This window comes from Lepisosteus platostomus, chromosome 6 (genome assembly GCF_059453375.1).
Source record: "Lepisosteus platostomus isolate fLepPlt1 chromosome 6, fLepPlt1.hap1, whole genome shotgun sequence".
Classification (NCBI taxonomy): domain Eukaryota; kingdom Metazoa; phylum Chordata; class Actinopteri; order Semionotiformes; family Lepisosteidae; genus Lepisosteus; species Lepisosteus platostomus.
In genome coordinates this window covers 29,607,935-29,625,928 of record NC_142616.1, presented here as the reverse complement: position 1 = coordinate 29,625,928, position 17,994 = coordinate 29,607,935, and the positions used below count along the sequence as shown (strand labels likewise).

Genomic DNA, 17,994 nt, shown 5'->3' with positions numbered 1-17,994 from the left:
ATCAGTGATTAGTAATCATAACTAATTTTGGTTCTAGTGTTAAACTCAGGACATTATATTACCTAGAGGATTATAGGCTATGGCTTCTCCCAGTGTAATGCCAGTGAGAAGAAAAATAAGTATAACTTTAACTGTAAATATATGTAATACATTGTAATTATTTATTGTATATTTTAAATTAATTTTAACTAATTATAACTGGTGTTGTTTTTATGAGAGCTGTCAGAATGACTTTATCCCTGAAGGAATGTGTCCCTGTACAACTACAACTTTGTGTTGAGGTAAATTTGCAATTAAATCTTTGTTTATTCCCATATGGATATTGTATCGTATATCAATTTTACATATATATTGAAATTTTCAGAATTGTGCAGAGAGCTTAATGAAAGGCATTCAGAATATGATATCATACATTTTATATTGTTAATTTATGTATATTTTTATTTGAATGTATAGGGGCTCTTAGAATGACCATTTAACCATTCACACAGCTGTATATAGAAAACTCACTAACTTTGACAACTACAGTGTGCATCTGCACCCCAAAAAGCAATCTGAGCTTGCATGCCAGGTATTGACCTAGTCCTGCTAGTCAATCCCTCTGGTGCCTGCTACTATTGCCCAGTGTCTAGGAAATATGTTCTCCATGGTCTCATTTATACTGTATGTGTGCCATGTTTGATTACACTCTGCTTGATACTGTAGCCTCCAACGCACAGCTGTTTGAAAAAGGAAAGCAGCCTTAGAGGGAATTATTCTAAATAATAACACTATACAAATGTCTGTAACAATAATATAGAGAGGCTACTGTAATTTATTGTTTGCTTTTTCACGAAAACATAGACGTGGCACTTTTCATGATCAATTTATACCTCATAATGTCTTAGGACTGTATAGGATGTGAAAGAATTGAAAACTGAGAACTGACTCTCTCATTGCTTATTAATGAGCTACTAGAACAGCCAGGCTCGTATGCCTCTTATGCCTCATCGCCCTCCATCATTAATCTGTAAAATTATGTTGCAAAAGCTGAAGCTTCTCTTTTCAGTTGGTCTGTTGGGGGCAGCCTGGACTTTTTCTCTCATCTCTGTTCATACAGACACTTTCCCGCTTTTTTATTTTTTCTGTTCATTCACTTAGAAATGTATGCATTCTTTTTTTGCAGCAAAAAAACAACATTCCTTATTAATCTGTCTGACTACAATCAAAAAAATTATATGGCACTTCCACCATCTCAGATCTACAGAAACACATCTATACAGATCAAACAATGATTTACTTTCATTAACACCCTGCCTGTAAGAGGCACAGCAAATCTTGTACTCTATCCCAGTGGCTCTTAAAGTCCTGGGTGACCCCTTTGTCTGCTCATTTTCATTGCAGCTCAGCAATTTAATTAGTACCCAATCTGTTAGCTATTACACTATTGGGTTGCTTAGACTTTTATCTGCAGTAAGGCCTTGGTTTCAAAAATACCCTGACTAAAGAATATTATTTCTAACTTCAGTATAAAGAATTTTTTTCAAACTCTCCTCAACATGCTAGTTAAGACTTTACTCTCTCATTAAAGTGTTTAATTAAAAAGCTTTTAGCAGACGATCACTGCATGATGAACAGACTGACAATGAATTTCTGGGGTTCCCAGTCCTGGTTCTGGGCACTCACACACCTGCAGGTTTTCACTACAGCTGAGCTCTTTTCTGAAGTGAATCCTTAATTTAACCAATATATTGCTCAGTTGGAATCTTTACAAGCTGTTTTTTTCTACTCAAAAAGTGGAGTTACTTATGAAACACACTAGAAGACAAACTCCAACTTGATAAGGAACTGGAAAAAATTAAGCTTATTATTAGGTCTATAAAGGGTTCAATGATTAAAAAGGAAGCTTAGGTGGAACAGAAACCAGGTGGGCAAGTCCCTGGGACCAGAATTGGGGAAACCCTGATGTATCAGACAACCCTACAGGAAGGGAGTGGTTGTGCAGATACCAACTACAATTTTAGCTAATGCACCTGAAGGGAGGCAGTTCTGAGACTCATTAATTTGTTTATTAGTTCTGACACCAATTACAAACCTCATGAAAACTACTGGGCAATCGGATTTTGATCATATCCAGTGATTGATAGTTGTATTCATACTAAGCTTTCTTCTACACTTCCATATCTGCATGCTCATCTCAAATTTCCAAGGGTAACTCACCCCTGAAGTAAACACACAACTTAGTACAACCCTGTCTCTTTCCAAACTCTTCCCCTGGAAATCAATTGACTTTAAATGCCTGCAGGATTATTGCAACTGCATTAATAAGCAGTTTCCATGTTTGAAGTTATAAAAGGTGATATTACTTTCTTTTTTCTTTATCTTTTTCTTATATCTTCAAATTGTTTCATACATTTTTTTAAAGTCATTTTTTTGTGAGAGCTTGAGGAAAGGACATGCTTTTCCTAAAAAAAGGGGGGGAATCATAGCTGATGACCTTGATATGAAAATCCATCCAGAGGTCAAGCAAACACTGGCAAAAAAATGTCTCCATTCAACCTACAGTCTGTACTGCAAGTATGTTTACAGACCTGTACACAATATTTGTTGCTTGTTTTTTATTGAGAATGTATTCAAATGACTGTGTAATTACTGTCTATGGATAAAGTCTGCGCTAGAGATCACAAGGTTGCACTTCACTACTCCATTAGGCTCTTTCAGCAAGAGCCAAGTGTATTTCATCTGAAGTGATGAGTGCATATTTCCATTTATGCATTATTTTAAAATCGCCCATATTTTAAAAAGGAAAATAGCTAAAGTGTATCATTTAAGGTTCCTGAGTTAATAAGTAAAGGGTTTTGTTATTATGCTGCTAGGTGTGTAGGAATCTTTAAAAACATCAAAATCAGAGGTACAATTGTTACCAGATAAACCCTTACAGTATGTTTCACAATACTAGTCACTGTATATAAGAAAGGGGTACTTTCATAAATAATGTACATAATATTATCATATTTATATTTTTAAATACTATTAAATAATAGGCCTACAAAAATAAATACATTTTATTTTTATCATGCCACAGTTTTCCATTTCATTATGTCCTTTGTCCTTTATTTCTTCTAATCTGTCAATTTGTCATTTGGGAAATGTTATAGAGTTCTATGTTCTATTCTACAGATATTTTAAATTCTGTGTTCTAAACAATGTTCTCTGATAATTCTGCTGACATCTGAACGCATTATTGCACTGTGCTAAGGCCTCATGTTTGTGTCTGCATCAACTTTCAATTTTGCAATTTGATTAAACACATCCACTGACATAAAAGCAAATAAAGAGAGATGATGCAAAACGAGCAATGATTGCATTGCTTCTTGAAGCCTGGAAAAAAGATATCTTGTATTTGTTCTGAGTGAGAAATCAAATGCTCTGCTCATCAGGGTTTAGTGAGAATCTGTCCCACAACGAAAAACGAATGTTTCAAATCTTTACAGTTTACACTAATTGTGCAAATGTATTTCTTGATGATCTTTGCTCCAGGACCTTCAAATATCTGCTTACAAGGTGTTATCTTAAATGGACAGTGAAAAAGCTGATTAGGCTTTTCAGAGCAGACAAATACAGCACCAGAAAGTCAAAACCTGACACAATGGTCTCTGTTTGTGTAATTGTTTCATGGCTGGGATTGCTTCACGCTGACTGCAGCAAACAATTTAAAAAGGAAAATAAAGGTCTTTACTCTCTCCATCATAATGCTGATTTTATCCCTCCTGTTCTGCAGCATGGCTTTTAAGCCTATAACTCACAATGTACAGTGGCTCTCAAAAACACCCCTCTTGGAAGTTGTCACATTTTATTGTGTCCACAATATGGAATCCTGATTCCATTTAATTGGGATTTACTCCCATTGATCAACAGAGAATACTCTATAATGTCAAGGTAAAAACAATTCTATTATACCAACAGAGTATAAGATATTCACAATACTGTATATTCTGTATTGACTATATAAAGAAAAGGAGAATGGGAATAAATGTAATGAATAAAGACCTTGCCAGTGGTGTTTGTAGTCACAGGTGCGGGACAGGGCGATCATCATGGCACTATACAGGGGCAGGATGGCAGCACAGAGCCTCCAGCTTCGGCCACGCCCACAGTCAGTGAAGCACTGCAGTTTCCCCACCAGGTAGAAGGAAGTGAAGCCCAGGCCAGAGAATGCAACTGGAAATAGAGGGAGTTCTTAGAGCAGGGTGGTACAGCACCAGAGACACAGAGAGAATCAGGTTATGTATTGAGATGTTAACAAGTCAGCTGGTAACACTTTAAATTAAGGATTGCAGATCCTATTTGCAAAGCCTTTATCACCTTGAAAATAACACACCTCTTCTCTCAAACTGTAAAATGTTACAAATTAGCCAAATAGAGAAGTATCTGCTCATAATTTTCCTTTAGATATTTAAAGTACCATTGGCATATTTAAGGGTAATATACAGTAGTTCAATGTACAGTACCATTAACCAAATATACAGTATAGTAAATAAGCCACTATAATGAACTCTAATATTAATGCCTCTGTTTTCCAGTACAAATTTTTAATGTTTCTCATTAGAAGTTTAGCATTAATAGGATAATTCTAAGTATTTATAAAGGCTTTTGCAATAAATTAAATTAGGTACCACCGTTATCCAGATTCAGTGAGATTCCATATACAATAGAGTTCTACATGTCTCCTCAGATATACAGTATAGAGATCCTTCTGCTGAAATAATTAACTCTTTCTCTGGGGATCTGCCAGCCCATGTTTTATCATTGTCTGCATTCCTCACATTAACTTCATATTCTCCAGGCTGAGACAGAATATTCTTTATGCATAATACAATACAAACACAATTCTTCTTTGTGTCCCGTTAAATATTTCATGTTTTGCCCTGAAAGCCAAAAAAAGTCTGTGCTTTAGGCTTTGCTTTTGAGATTGTCATCAGATGTTTTACATTTGTAAGGATAGGATTAAATGAAGCACTTTTTCCTCCTGTGTCAGAGATTTGTTGTGTTTGGAAAATTGATTTTTAAACTCTTCAGCCATCATCATACCAAGACAGGGAAGCGTCAGAAGACTCCTTTTATTTTTTAAAAAGTGAATTTGTCTGTTACAGGCTATCCACTGCCCCAGCGTCTTTCCTTAGAGCAGCCAGGAAAGTCCCCTTCATGGAGCCTCAGCATAGCCTCTTACCCCCAGTCAACAAACCAGAGCAACGTCTCTGGTAATCTGCAGTCTAATAATCATTTGATCTACATTAAATATGAAAGAAGACATTTCTGTATACATGCTCCCATTTTATGTATGCAAATACATTCACATACTGTACGTATATCAACAATCATGCTTAATGTACTGTACCTAGCCACATAATTAACATTTCACTGTTTATTATCACTTCTTAAGGGGAATCCCAAATACAGACAACATTGCAATCCATTAGATCTGATGGCAGGTAGTGAATTAACCATATTTGTTTATGTTTTAATCTCCACCGCTACTGAAATAGTATAATTAAGTCATAATGATAATGACCTATAGTGTTATTATGTAACAAGAATTATGGAACAAGAACAACAAGAATTTGGTATGAATTCAACAACATAAATTCAATAACCTTCCACATATTACTTTATAATTATATAATTAATTGATTACTTCAGATTTTTAGCTAATTTCCCCTCCTTCGCTTCCAACACATGGTGTCATTTGGAAACTAAACATCCCCACCACCCTAGAAACCTTTTATAATACAGTACACAGACAAATCTGCCTCCTGACCATCACAGTGAGGTTTCTTCAGCACATTGGATTACATTAATGTTTGGTATTTGAATACAGAAATTCCTGTGCACTGTACTTCATTCTTCATAACATGAGGCTTTGCAAGCATTGTATCATAATGTAGCACTTACTGTGCCAGCTGCCATAGGGAACAGTCACAGCCAGAAGCCTAATCCCCTCACAGTGTTAGTTTTTGGCTATAAATGGAAGCAATAATTGCTTAATGTGCATACATAATAAAACATGTGGAGAGCAGTTGTTAGGGCTCTGGACTCCAGACTAGAGGGCTGTATAGTTAAAGTCCGGGTGGGACAATGCTGTTGTACCCCTGAGCAAGATACTGTACTTCACTCAGATCCATTTAAGCCCTGCTATATACTGTATACCTGTATATAATGGCTCTCTATAAAGGTCATCACAAAACAAGAATTTCTTCTCAATTAACGTACTGGGTAAAATAAAAGAAATAAAAAATAACAAGATTCCACCAGTCTAACGTTGCTTGACAAGACTGAGTAATTTGTTGTAACTAATGAGCAAATCTTTGCAAAAGCAGTCAATATTTCCTCATGTTTTCCACAGGCACCAAATTGCACATCAGGTGTAACACTGTGATTTAATGGAAATGGGTGCTTAGACATGTCAGCTAAGTAGCCATACTGACAATGCTTTTGAAGAATAATATGACTATTTAGAGGACTAAAACTTTATTCAAAGATAACTGTAGCACCGTGAATCACTGCACCAAGCTGCATTTTAATTGTAAATTAAATCCCGATGACAAAACTGTTAGTGGCAGCAACAAGACAAGGTCATTTGTTTACTGACACTGTGGAGTCACACAGATTAACTGACAATTTGTAAAGAGCAATACCACAGACACACTGAGATCAGGCAGAGTCAGCTTCAGGGGAGCTCAGATCAGGAAGATATGAAAACATTTTGAGCATACCTAATTTTTAAGGCACGGAAAGAGAAATGAATAAAGTTTTAATGTTTTACTACTTCTCAAAGCATGTTGCACTTGATTGATCACGCACAAAATGCAGGAGATTGCAAGGACAGACCGGAACTGATAAGATATTCTAGATTCAGATCGGCAATTTCTCATCTTTCAACCTGCCTTCAAGACAGATACCTTGACAGGATAAAGCCCCAGCAACCCCTATAGCTGCTTTCATGAACAAATTGTCTTTCAAGCAAATTCATAGGTTGCTGCCCAGTGTCCAGATACAGTATACAGCATCTCCAACATCAAATATTTTTGTTTTGTTAGGAAATTATAAAATACAAGGTAGGTTTATTGTATGTAGCTGTTAGATATGAATGTCATTCAGACATTAAGAACTGAAAATGTAAAATGTACAAGAACTGTTGTATAATGCTAGGTATTAAGTCAAATGTTTTGCAGCTAAATTTCAGATAAGTTTCAGATTTAGATTACCTGTTTTTAAGTGTTATATTTAATACAATTAACTGTTTCTTCTATACATTGAAAGATTTTCTTTGACTTGGTTAATGGAAACAGAAGGTGTATGTGATCTGTTGTCCTGGTAACACCACATCCTTTTGATTTTGTTGTCCTGGCAACACCACATACTTTTGATGTACATTCTCCCACTGCTTACAAAAGTGTCTTCTGTATTCCTACAAGAGATTAATAAATTACCTTATAATCACTGGGCTCACTTATACTGAAACTCTGCCTGTCATGTAACAAGAACTACAGGGAAATTGAACTGATTTAAATAAAGTTCAGTGCTAGTTTCTTAATCCATTAAGCAGAGACTTAATTCCGAAATGTAGTACTTTCCTTTTAAATCCTTCAGACTCACTGAAACACTTACATGAGACTGAAAACGGCAAAAACCTCAGTTTTGTCAAGAACAGTGTTTTAAAAAAAGAAAGCATCATGATTATGGCTCCTCATGCATATTTATAACATGTTGAAATAATTGTTCCCAAGTATAAATAGTCAAATAAATTAGATTCCAAGTCATTAAAGGGAGTTGATGCTAATCTGATTTCGTGATGCTTTCAAGGTTCTATTAAAAGTTTCAAAGGGGATATAGTTTTCTGTCAAGTTAGCTGAATTCTTATTGCTACAGATTTTATAGTAGGCTTACAAAGTGTGGGTTAAGGTACAATCCGAAAAAGAAAAGCTGGCATTTGTGCAATGAAAGAATGTGTTAAACAGAACATTGCTTTTAAATTTATGTAGCCTCCTCACCATGGTGAGCAAAATGTTTAAAGGTAAGGTATTTGCAGCTATGGATATTTATATAAATAAACAAATATCCACAGCTACAGTTTAGGAAATAGTTTTATAAATTTGTTTATTCATAGTAGCATAGCGGGTATCAAGCGGACAAAAAGATAAATTCTTCCCGACATTTGTACAAGTACTCTTGAGCTGCTATTAACAATCACAGTGCTACAGTATATGTATATATAAAAAGCCAAATTGTTTTTTTAATACTCATACAAAACGCACAGCAAAAAGGAAATGAGGTGTGCTTGAGCCATTACTGTATTTTGCGTTCCATATGCAAAACCTTGTAAATTGTCTTGCTGTATCCACCACAGCTGGTCTCTCATCATAACCATAACACAAAATGTATCAGAAGCAGGAAGGATGACTGTTATTGACTGCCTGTAATAAATATCTTTCTGTTAGGTGCAAACACTGGCTGTAATTAAAATGTCATGCCTGTGCTATAACAGTTGTCACAGCAAATAAACCTCACGAAGATTGATAGCAGCCTCTGTCCTAGGAATGTGGATTGTTAACATTAGTCAGCACTTGTTGTATATACAGTAAACATTACAATGAATAGTGAAATTGGGTCTTTTCACACAAAAGCCTTTGTCACGCCCTCTGCAGCCAGAGGGCGCTCCTTCTCTGTCCTGTCCCTAGTTTCTGGTCTGCTGTCCTTCCTGTCCCTCTCTTTCCCTTGGGCTATATATTTCCGGGTCTTGCACTCTGTCCTCGCTCAGCATTGACGTTCGGATGTCCTGAGACCCGCCTAGCACCAGGGCGCCCCACGTCCGCTCCCTGAGGGCATAGGTTTCTATACGGCATTCCTGAACTCTTTGCACTAATGAGCCCGGGCCTTTTTCCCATCTCGCCGCTACGCATATGGGTCTTTTTCCGCTCTCCTGCTCCCCACGGTTAGTCCCTTTGGACGTCCGTGACAGCCTTTTTCGTCAAATTTGCAGTAATGTCAGTCGTCATGCAGACATCATAGTATCTGTTATATTTCTATTTTTTCACAGGTTATTTTTTCTTAGAAAGATAGATGTTTTTCACCCTTCTTCTCATGGTATGATTCGTTTTTTATGTTTTCGGCTATGTAACGAAAGCGTTCTTTCAGGACCCTATGCAGACGACACAATCCGGGGTAGAGTGAGGAAAACACGGGGGAAAAAGCATGCCGGAGTCGGGAATGAAAACAGGGGGCGTGTCTATGGTGCGCTGGTGTTCAGGGGAAGTGTGGCCGAGGCAAACAGTCCAGAAGTGAGTCCAAGGGGGAATACGAGACAAGGCAAAAGTCCAAAGCCGGGGCGGTCCATCCAAGACAAACGGGATTAAAAACAGAAACCGGGTTGGGACCGGCACAGGACCAGGCGCTTCCAGGTGCCTGGTACGGAAACCAATGCGGAGCCAGGAACAGAGTGAGCGTCTGGCTTTTAAGGTGAAACGAAAAGGGGGCTGGAACAGGGAGCAGGTGTGGGAGATGAGTAAAAAACAAGGAAGGGCTGGAGCATCCTTAAAAGGAGGGGTTACGAACGTGACAGGCAGTCAATGGGTTGTTTCTCTTCAGTTCTATATTAGGGGGCCATATGCTAGTGCTGTGGAACTCCAGTCCTGTATTTCCTTGTTGTAAAAAAAAGATTAGAAACACACAGGAGTTATTGTTCAATTAAGCAAGTAATTTGTTCAATTAAGGAAACAGTTTAATTATCTAAAGGGCTGAACGATATTTTGATTTGTGTTCCAAATGATCTTTAAATTGGACTTCTCAATGTAACAATAATGACCTGGTTAGTTGATACAGATCATTATATATTGATGATTTATTGATTATCTACAAAACATGCCGAACTTATAACTAATGTAATAAGCATATGGTTTTAGAATTTAACATATCTTCCACCTTGATGGGTTACCTACTCAATATAATCAATATTCATACTACACCAGTGTCAAAATGAATCATTAAAAAAACTCATAGTCTATTCAAGTGGTTTTCAAGATCACTTTTTCTCAAATATGGTCTCAGATTCTTTTTCTATAATCTGTTTTCAATAATTTTTACAACAATCTTGGAATTTATGCATATTTCCTTTGGCCTTTGTTATTCTTAGTTTGGAAAGTTTCACTGGCAGCAGACTGGATATTAAACAAGTTCTCATATCTCAAGTAAACTACGACTCGAGATCAGCTATAGATTTCATTAACTAAAATTCTTTACCAATAATTCTCGAGATGTGCTTTTTCACAGGCCAACCTTTTATAATCAAGGGAGGTGAACCTAGTCCACAGCTGCTTGCTGCAAGCACTTAAAATGCAGCCTGACATCGGGTATGGAAAGAATATTTATTCTGTAAAGCATGGAGATCCCAAAGGAGGAATTCAATTAAAATACTGACATTCAGACTACAGCCAAGCATAATGATAAGTAATGTATTAAAGTGGCAACACTTTTTCCTACACTGCACATTGTTCTATTCTCCAATAGGTCTATTGTTGCTCAGGAAAAGAGTCTGACCAGTCTCAGAACCTTTTATGAAGCATCAGCTGGTAATCATTGCTGCAACGGCTCTTAAAGCAAAATGTTCAGAAAGGATCAAAGAACCAACAAGCAAAAGCTGCTGTCTTAGGGCTTAGAGGATTATGTGATTGGTTGTTTCTAAGTGGGTAATAGAAAGAGGCCTTCAAAAACAAGCCAGAAATAGATACAAACTCAATAAGGTTAGTGTTGTGTAGAAAAAGTATGCGATTTGTGTCTTTAATATTCAACACAAGATTTCTATATCAGTGTAGGTATGATGCTCTTAATAGACTGACTAGTGTTTTCTCTGCAAATCTTACTGTTTGTACTGTACTGCAATTGTTATAACTAAATAATGCAGCAATGGCTGAAAACCAGAATCACAATTAACATACCACGTATTGCTCATAAAGAGGTTAATCTCTACTTTTACCACTATTAAAAATATAGAAAAAAAAACTTGGAAGACCTTGTACAAGTGTACAAAAGGCTGTTTTATATGTGTAGGAAACTGGGTATTTATGTGTTTCCTGAGCTGACTCCATTTCAGAGCATGCTTTATTATCTGGCTACAGATAAAACAATAACTCTTAATAGTAAAGACAGATTCATGTTCATCAACAGCTACAGTGACTGTCAGATATTCGATAGGATTCTTGGGTACAAACACTAGTGATATTTTTATGTTTCTCTTTCAAAGACTCTGGATTACATGATGCAGGTAAGACGATTTTTCCTCCTAAAATGAGGTTTACACAAAATTTGGGGTTTAACATCCTGACTCAGGATGTACAGTAACTCATTCTGAACTCTGCCCAGGACACTCCCAGGCACCCCTAGATAATATCTCAAAATACAGACCTCCTACCTACTGTATCACAATAAACCTGCAACGGGCACCCAGAGAACCAGAATTCTTTCAAGCTTCCCCCTTTCACTCTTTTATAAATCTGAAGCTATTTGTGTTGAACTGGGTGATTTGGAATAGTCAGGTGTGTATTTTTCATGTCTCAGTTCATGGCTGTGAACCCTGAGACTGCACACAGAGATGAATGAGGTAGTGTAGGCTCTCTGACCTATTTCCTTCTTCATGCTCAAGTTGGAACACATCATGGGAACACAGCTCTTTACCAGCGGTTTGGCACTGACTGGAGGATAAGCACATCCCTTACTGACAGCACTACATGCCTATAGGTACTGATGGAGTAACTGAAAGACAATTGATCCCAGACCTGATGAAAACCACTCTGCTCTATATGAGGAATCCCTTTCACAGTCACCTGTTGACCTCATGCAGACTAAAACCCTTCATGATAACTCAACCTGCACTTGGGTGAGTGCCTTTACCCACTGAGCTTTGCAGGAGCTTTGCAGGAGGCATGGTTCCTTAAACCTTTTGCATGCTGTGCTAGGATGCCTCCCATCCTTTGCCACCAGGTCACATTTTGACCTACAGTACACTGAAGAGCACCAAGTCTATTATTGTCACGCTCCACACTCTACCTAGGAAACGCCGTTCTGTCCCTGTCACACCCCACACTCTCCCTCTGCTTCACAATCTCATCCCTGATTGAACCCACCACATTCTCACATTCATCAGATTCCTCAAATTCTCACTCCCTAACCAATCATCCAATCACACCCCTTTCCTTTCAGTATTTAAACTCCCCTCACACATCTTCCCACACTCACTATTGAGAAGCCTCTCGTAGTATTCTCCAGTGCGCGTTTCCAAGCCTTTTCAAGCCTCTTGATCTCGCCTTCTGGATTTTGACTGTTGGATTGTTTTGGATATCTCTTATTGCCGGACTCTTAGCCTCCCTTATCGACCTTGCCTCCTGGACTTTGCCTTTTGGATTGTTTTTGGATATCTCTCGTTACCGAACCCTTTGCCTCCCTTATCGACCCAGCCTTTGGATTTCGTCTTTTGGATCGTCCCTTTGCTACTCTGCGTTCTGTGGGATTCCAGTCACGCATAAGGATCTTCCTATTCTACCTATAGGTTCCCTGACAATTATTCACACTGCTACCTGCTGTGGAGTAGTGGCAAGAGAGAAATGTCTTTAAAAACAGAAAAGAGGAAAGACTAGTGGGAAGTACTGAAGACTATCAGGTGATCTCAATGGCGAGGAGTAATGTTTCAAAATTACAGAACTAAATATTATATGGTGCAGACTTCACTTATTCTCATGATATAATGTGAAAGCTTTTAAAACTGTGGCATGCTACAGATAATGGATGTCCACAAGTGCAACATTCTGCTAATGATCTCTGTATCTGTGCTTGGTAAGGTTCTTTACAAGTCTGAATGACTTTGTTTACTTCTCCTCCAGGCACATGACATTGCATACAGCTGCATCCTGTCTATAATGAGATGCACCACCATCATGCACAGACATAATGGAGTGTGAAACAATTACACACAGCCCAGTATAACATCACAAAAATGCTACTACTTTTTCCTTACCTAATGACTCACAACTAAAACTGATTGCAAAAAAAGTTCTGTACAAGAAGAGCATAGCTTTTAATCCTTTTATTTTTGTTTAATTTTTAGTTTCAATCAGGTATCACTTACTGAAATAGCTTAAACGTGTACCTAAGGGTGAGATTAATCACATTAGAACAATGACCCACATTCACACTATAAACTTTCTATCAAGTATAGAAGTCAACTAAGACAGCACTCTTTCCTGGCTGTGGATACATTTACATTAATATAGTGGAAGAACAATCTTTTCTATTGTTGGTACTAAACTCAGGAGAAGGGAACAAGTGCTGACATCAAACTAGTATCCAAAGATTTTAGTGCACATCATGAAAAATGACCTATTTTTACGAAAGGACCATATCTATGAAGCATTGGTAAGCATACTCCCTTCCTGATCAATTATAAACAAAAACATTCCCCAGACTGACATGAAGCTTTATTGCTTTATGCTCTGTAGCCTGGATTCACAGCTCAAAGATTCCATTGCTATAAAATGAAAGGAGCTAAAGAAAATAAAACAATTCAGTACAGTCAACAAATGCAAAGTTCCTTTTCAAATGAATTTGGAATTTACTAGAAGATAGATATACAGTACATACAGTATACTGTAGAATTATCCGATTGAAAGCTAATATAGAACTGAGGAATATGAAATGGATAAATCTCAATTATATTCTTCTTTGAACTTTGGTTTGATAATTATGAGGGAATGTATACATTATACAGGTATGTGCATACTGTATAAGTCAGAGGATGCATACGTCTTTTAAATATAATTGAAAAGACTGTCATTTCATATACTCCCAAGACAAATAAGTTGATGTTTATCATGAAAGTAATGCACTCATTTGTCTGACAACAGAACATTTTAATTAAGATATTTCTTCCATTCCCTGTCTGAGTTTCCAAAAACAAAAGATTAGTTAGAAGCTCTGGCCTCAGATCTAGGCAATCAATAGACAGACAACAGAGAGAAGGAAGCTGACACTCACACAATATAAAACATAAAAAAATTGTCACTGCTTTTAAACTTCACAACAGCTGCCAAACCATCTGCAAAGATTACATGTTATTATCTTTTATTTTCAAATGGGCTCTTGTAGACATTTGGCATTAAAGAGAAGGCAGATACCTTATTTAAAAGCTGTTTATATTACGTAAATACATTCAAATATCAAGAGACAATGAAAACAACAAATGAAAACAACAAAATTATCTTCTCAAAAGTTCCATGGCACTGGTACTAGAGGGATGCAGAGTTTTTTGGGTTTGCACAATGAATACGAAAGAATCAAGCTCACTAGGCACACACATAATGATATTTACATTTCAAATTTTACATACTGAGCAAATACATTTGTTCGAGAGTATTTTTTTCTTAGGATATCAAAATATTTAATTCAGGTCACGTGATTTTGTCAAAATGCCAGGTGCTAGGTGTTTCATTTTCAGAGCTGAGTTAAAATTGTCAAAATTGTTTGATTATGAATCTGTATAAACAGCTTTTTAGAAAGAAATAATTTTATTTAATGCAAAACAGCAAAAGATAAGACCATGCCTTGCATGAGTAATGAAGATCACTGGATTAATATCAACATGTCTATTTGAGAAGTTGCCTAGGGAATGAGATGTTCTGATTCAATTTTGAGCAGATGGATCCAGAGAAACCTGGCTCTTTGAGGGACAGGGCACATCTTGGATCATTGAAGACATAAGGTCATCACATCCATCTGATTGGTTTGTCTAATTGTTTTCAGCCTGCAGTGGCTACCACATGAGACTTTCCAGAAAGAAATAAGTTTCACACATCAGAAGAATAACTAGATTTCCACCTGTATGAACATGATCCAAAAGCTCAAAGATGACTCAGGTGTCAAACGTACAAGACAAATTCACTGTTTTTTGTAGCACCTGAGGTGGTGACAGACAGAGAGTGGTGGAATATTTTATTCATTAATACTGTACATCTAACAGTCTTGGAGGACAAGATATGGAAAGATGTCATGAAGACATCACCAAACAACAAGAATTAAAAAAGGAATTCCTTTGGCACAGAATGAAAAGAACCTTACTTTTCAGCATAACAATAAAACAGTAATGGAATCAAAACTTCTTCCATTCCTGCGAAGCCAATCTGGTATGGATTTTTCAGTACGGCAATGCAAGTCCATGCTATGCTATGATCACAATGACACAGTTTAAAGAAAACAATGTTGAGGCTTTCCTGTGAGCAGATTTTTCTCCTTATCTGACTGCAATTGACTTCTGTGATTTGGTCAACCCTCATTTGCTGGCTGCAGCTACACAGGAAAACCTCACATGAACCTGTCCAGAGGCTGATCAGGTCTAAGTGTCCATGCTTCTAGGACTGTTTAAAATGTCAGGGAGGTCATACCTGATACAAACCCTATTTGCACGCAATCCAAAAATATAAGGCATTCCCTTCCATTTAACAATTTCACGAGGAATGACGGCAGCCGAAAGCTTGGGAGAAATTAGAATCATTTATTGAGATGTGGAGATTTGGCGTAACCCGCTTGGCTGAGGGCCAACCTCCCGGCCGTTGGACGGGGAGGATAGGACCCCCATGCGACCAATGGGGTAGCTGCAAAGGTGGAGAGGGGGTGGAGGAGGGATGCAGAAAACGAACGGAGCCGGAACCGGAGACCGGTTGCTTACGTCATGATTAGTGAGAACTGCGGCAGCTGTGTCGAATGAGCTCGGCTGCTTTCATTCCTCCCGAACTTTCATGAAAAACTCCATTTAAGTGTTCCATTTGTCCAAAGGCCATGACCTGACCCTATCAATTTAAGGTCTTTAAATTTAAAGACACTGTATAAAAAAACAAACCTCCAGACAAACCCAGTCATGGGAAAACAGCAAGCTGCTTCTCTGCAAATTTCTGCAGATCAGTATTTTATAACTTTGGGGCACCAAATCACATTTCTTCATCTGCTGGTGAAATGAAATACATATATTAACCAGAAACAGTGTAATAATGAGAAAAGAGTGTACACTAAATAATAAATATTTTTCAAAAGAAAAGCTTTCCCTGACTAGTTCTGATTTTGATACTTGATACTCTGCTTGAATTGAGTATCTATAAATTCTAAAAGTTCTTGGCAGGTTATAGGCACCAGCTATATCTGGATTTGAAAGAATATGAATTCTGTCTTGCATTTATGAAAAGGTGTGGCTTGAAAACTCAGTGCCAAGAGTCTATTTCATAAAATGTGTTTATTTGCTGGTCTGCTTGGTAAGTAAAAGGACACCACAGGCAGTGGTTTCCTTTATGAAAATGTCATGATGTAAATGCTGTTCTCATTGCTTCTTTGTCTCATACAGTGGACTGCACTGTATTCAGTTTGGAGAATATTCACAAGGATTTGGACTCACACAGATCATGGGGTGTGCACTCCCTACTGGCCCTACTAAGATCACTTCCAGCAGCAACCTTGAGTTTTTCCCAGGAGGTCTCTCATCCAGGTACTGACCAGGCTCACACCCGCTCAGCTTCAGTGGGTTGCCAGTTGTGAGGTGCAGGGTGATATGGCTGCTGGCTGCATCACACACGTTTAACAGTATTTCATTCAGTTTGTAATTAATTTGTTGAAATCTTGAAACCTATAGTTACAGAGTATTGAAAATTAATTTGGAGTAACTCAGAGCCAAAAAAATGAGAATGGGTGATGTGCATGTACTACAATGGGTAAAGATCAGAAACAGAGCACTGGGAGTTAAATTGTGTCACTGGTAAAAATGGCCAAATGTGAGAAAGATGTGCAAAAGGATGCTCAGGAGGTGAGATATATATGTGTGTGGGAAATCATAAATGGGCAAGATAAATGTTCTACCACCTTCTGAACATCTGTTTAAAAAAGTCCATTATATACTGTATAGTGGTAAATCATAAAAGATATTGCTAGATTAGATTTTTGTATATCAGAGCATATACTGTACAGTACTGTAGCTTTACTTCAGCAATATGCCATCTTTGGTTCCTGTGTATTTACACACTGTGTTTGACTCTGTGATTGCAGATTTTTCTCTAAACCTCGCCCCATATCAGGGAAATAGATGAGAATTCTATTTCTAGATTCATTTCTAGTTTTATAACTTCTATGATTCAACACCAGGAGGTGCATATTTCCAAAAGTATATTATTTTATTCTGCTGACATTTGTATTGAAAAGTGTGTGGAATCAAAATGTGAAACTGCTGTGAGGTGGGACTCATACCTGCTTCCCTGTGTGCAGCAAACTTCACAGACCAGTCCTAAAAGTAGGCTGGTGTAGACTATGACAGCACTATGCACTTTAATTTCCTGCAGTTTTTGTGATGTTCTAAGTACAGTATGTGTCTCTTGCTGCTCTCTATAGTGGAATTTCCCTATGTGTTTTAATTTTATTAAAGCATTGCTTTGGTGCTGAGGTATGCTGGGAAGGACTTACAGGAGGAGTGGCTGCTGGGAAAGCTCTTGCGTCCCTCCGATACCATATCTGGCTCCCCAGTGCACAGCATCTTGGCGTTGACCTGTCCGTCTGGGAAGCAGCGGTGAAAATAGTCTGGACGAGGTCTAAATGGGAGCAACAGAGAAATTCATAGTTGAAGCTCAGCAATGGGATCCATGTAAATTTCTAGCTCAGATTAAACATTTTTTTATGGTATTGTTCTCTGATAACATTTAAATTTGTGCTGATCTGTCCACAAGTGGACACATTTCTACATCCCTGGTTCATTGTCTGTAATTATTTATCATTTCTATCAAGACAATGGTCAAACATGACTGAAGTCACATTCCAGCATTCTGCTGGCAGATTTTTAAATTTAAAAGGTATTGACTCTTTTGCCATTGTGCTTCAACACTGCAGGGAAAGTTGAGATTGTTCTGAGCAGTTTTTAGTATGAATATTATATATTTAAAAGTT

At 37.5% G+C, this 17,994-nt stretch overlaps 1 protein-coding gene across 2 annotated transcripts in view; it reads right to left on the bottom strand.

Moving 5' to 3' along the window:
• plpp4 (phospholipid phosphatase 4) overlaps nt 1-17,994 on the bottom strand; it is a 71,828-nt gene that overhangs the window by 29,359 nt on the left and 24,475 nt on the right. For both annotated transcript variants that reach the window (XM_088635242.1, XM_088635241.1), the window contains exons 5-6: nt 17,518-17,642; nt 4,030-4,200 (exon numbers count right to left, since the gene is read on the bottom strand). In XM_088635242.1, the coding sequence (XP_088491368.1) occupies nt 4,030-4,200; nt 17,518-17,642 (296 nt within the window). The remainder of the gene's footprint in view (nt 1-4,029; nt 4,201-17,517; nt 17,643-17,994) is intronic.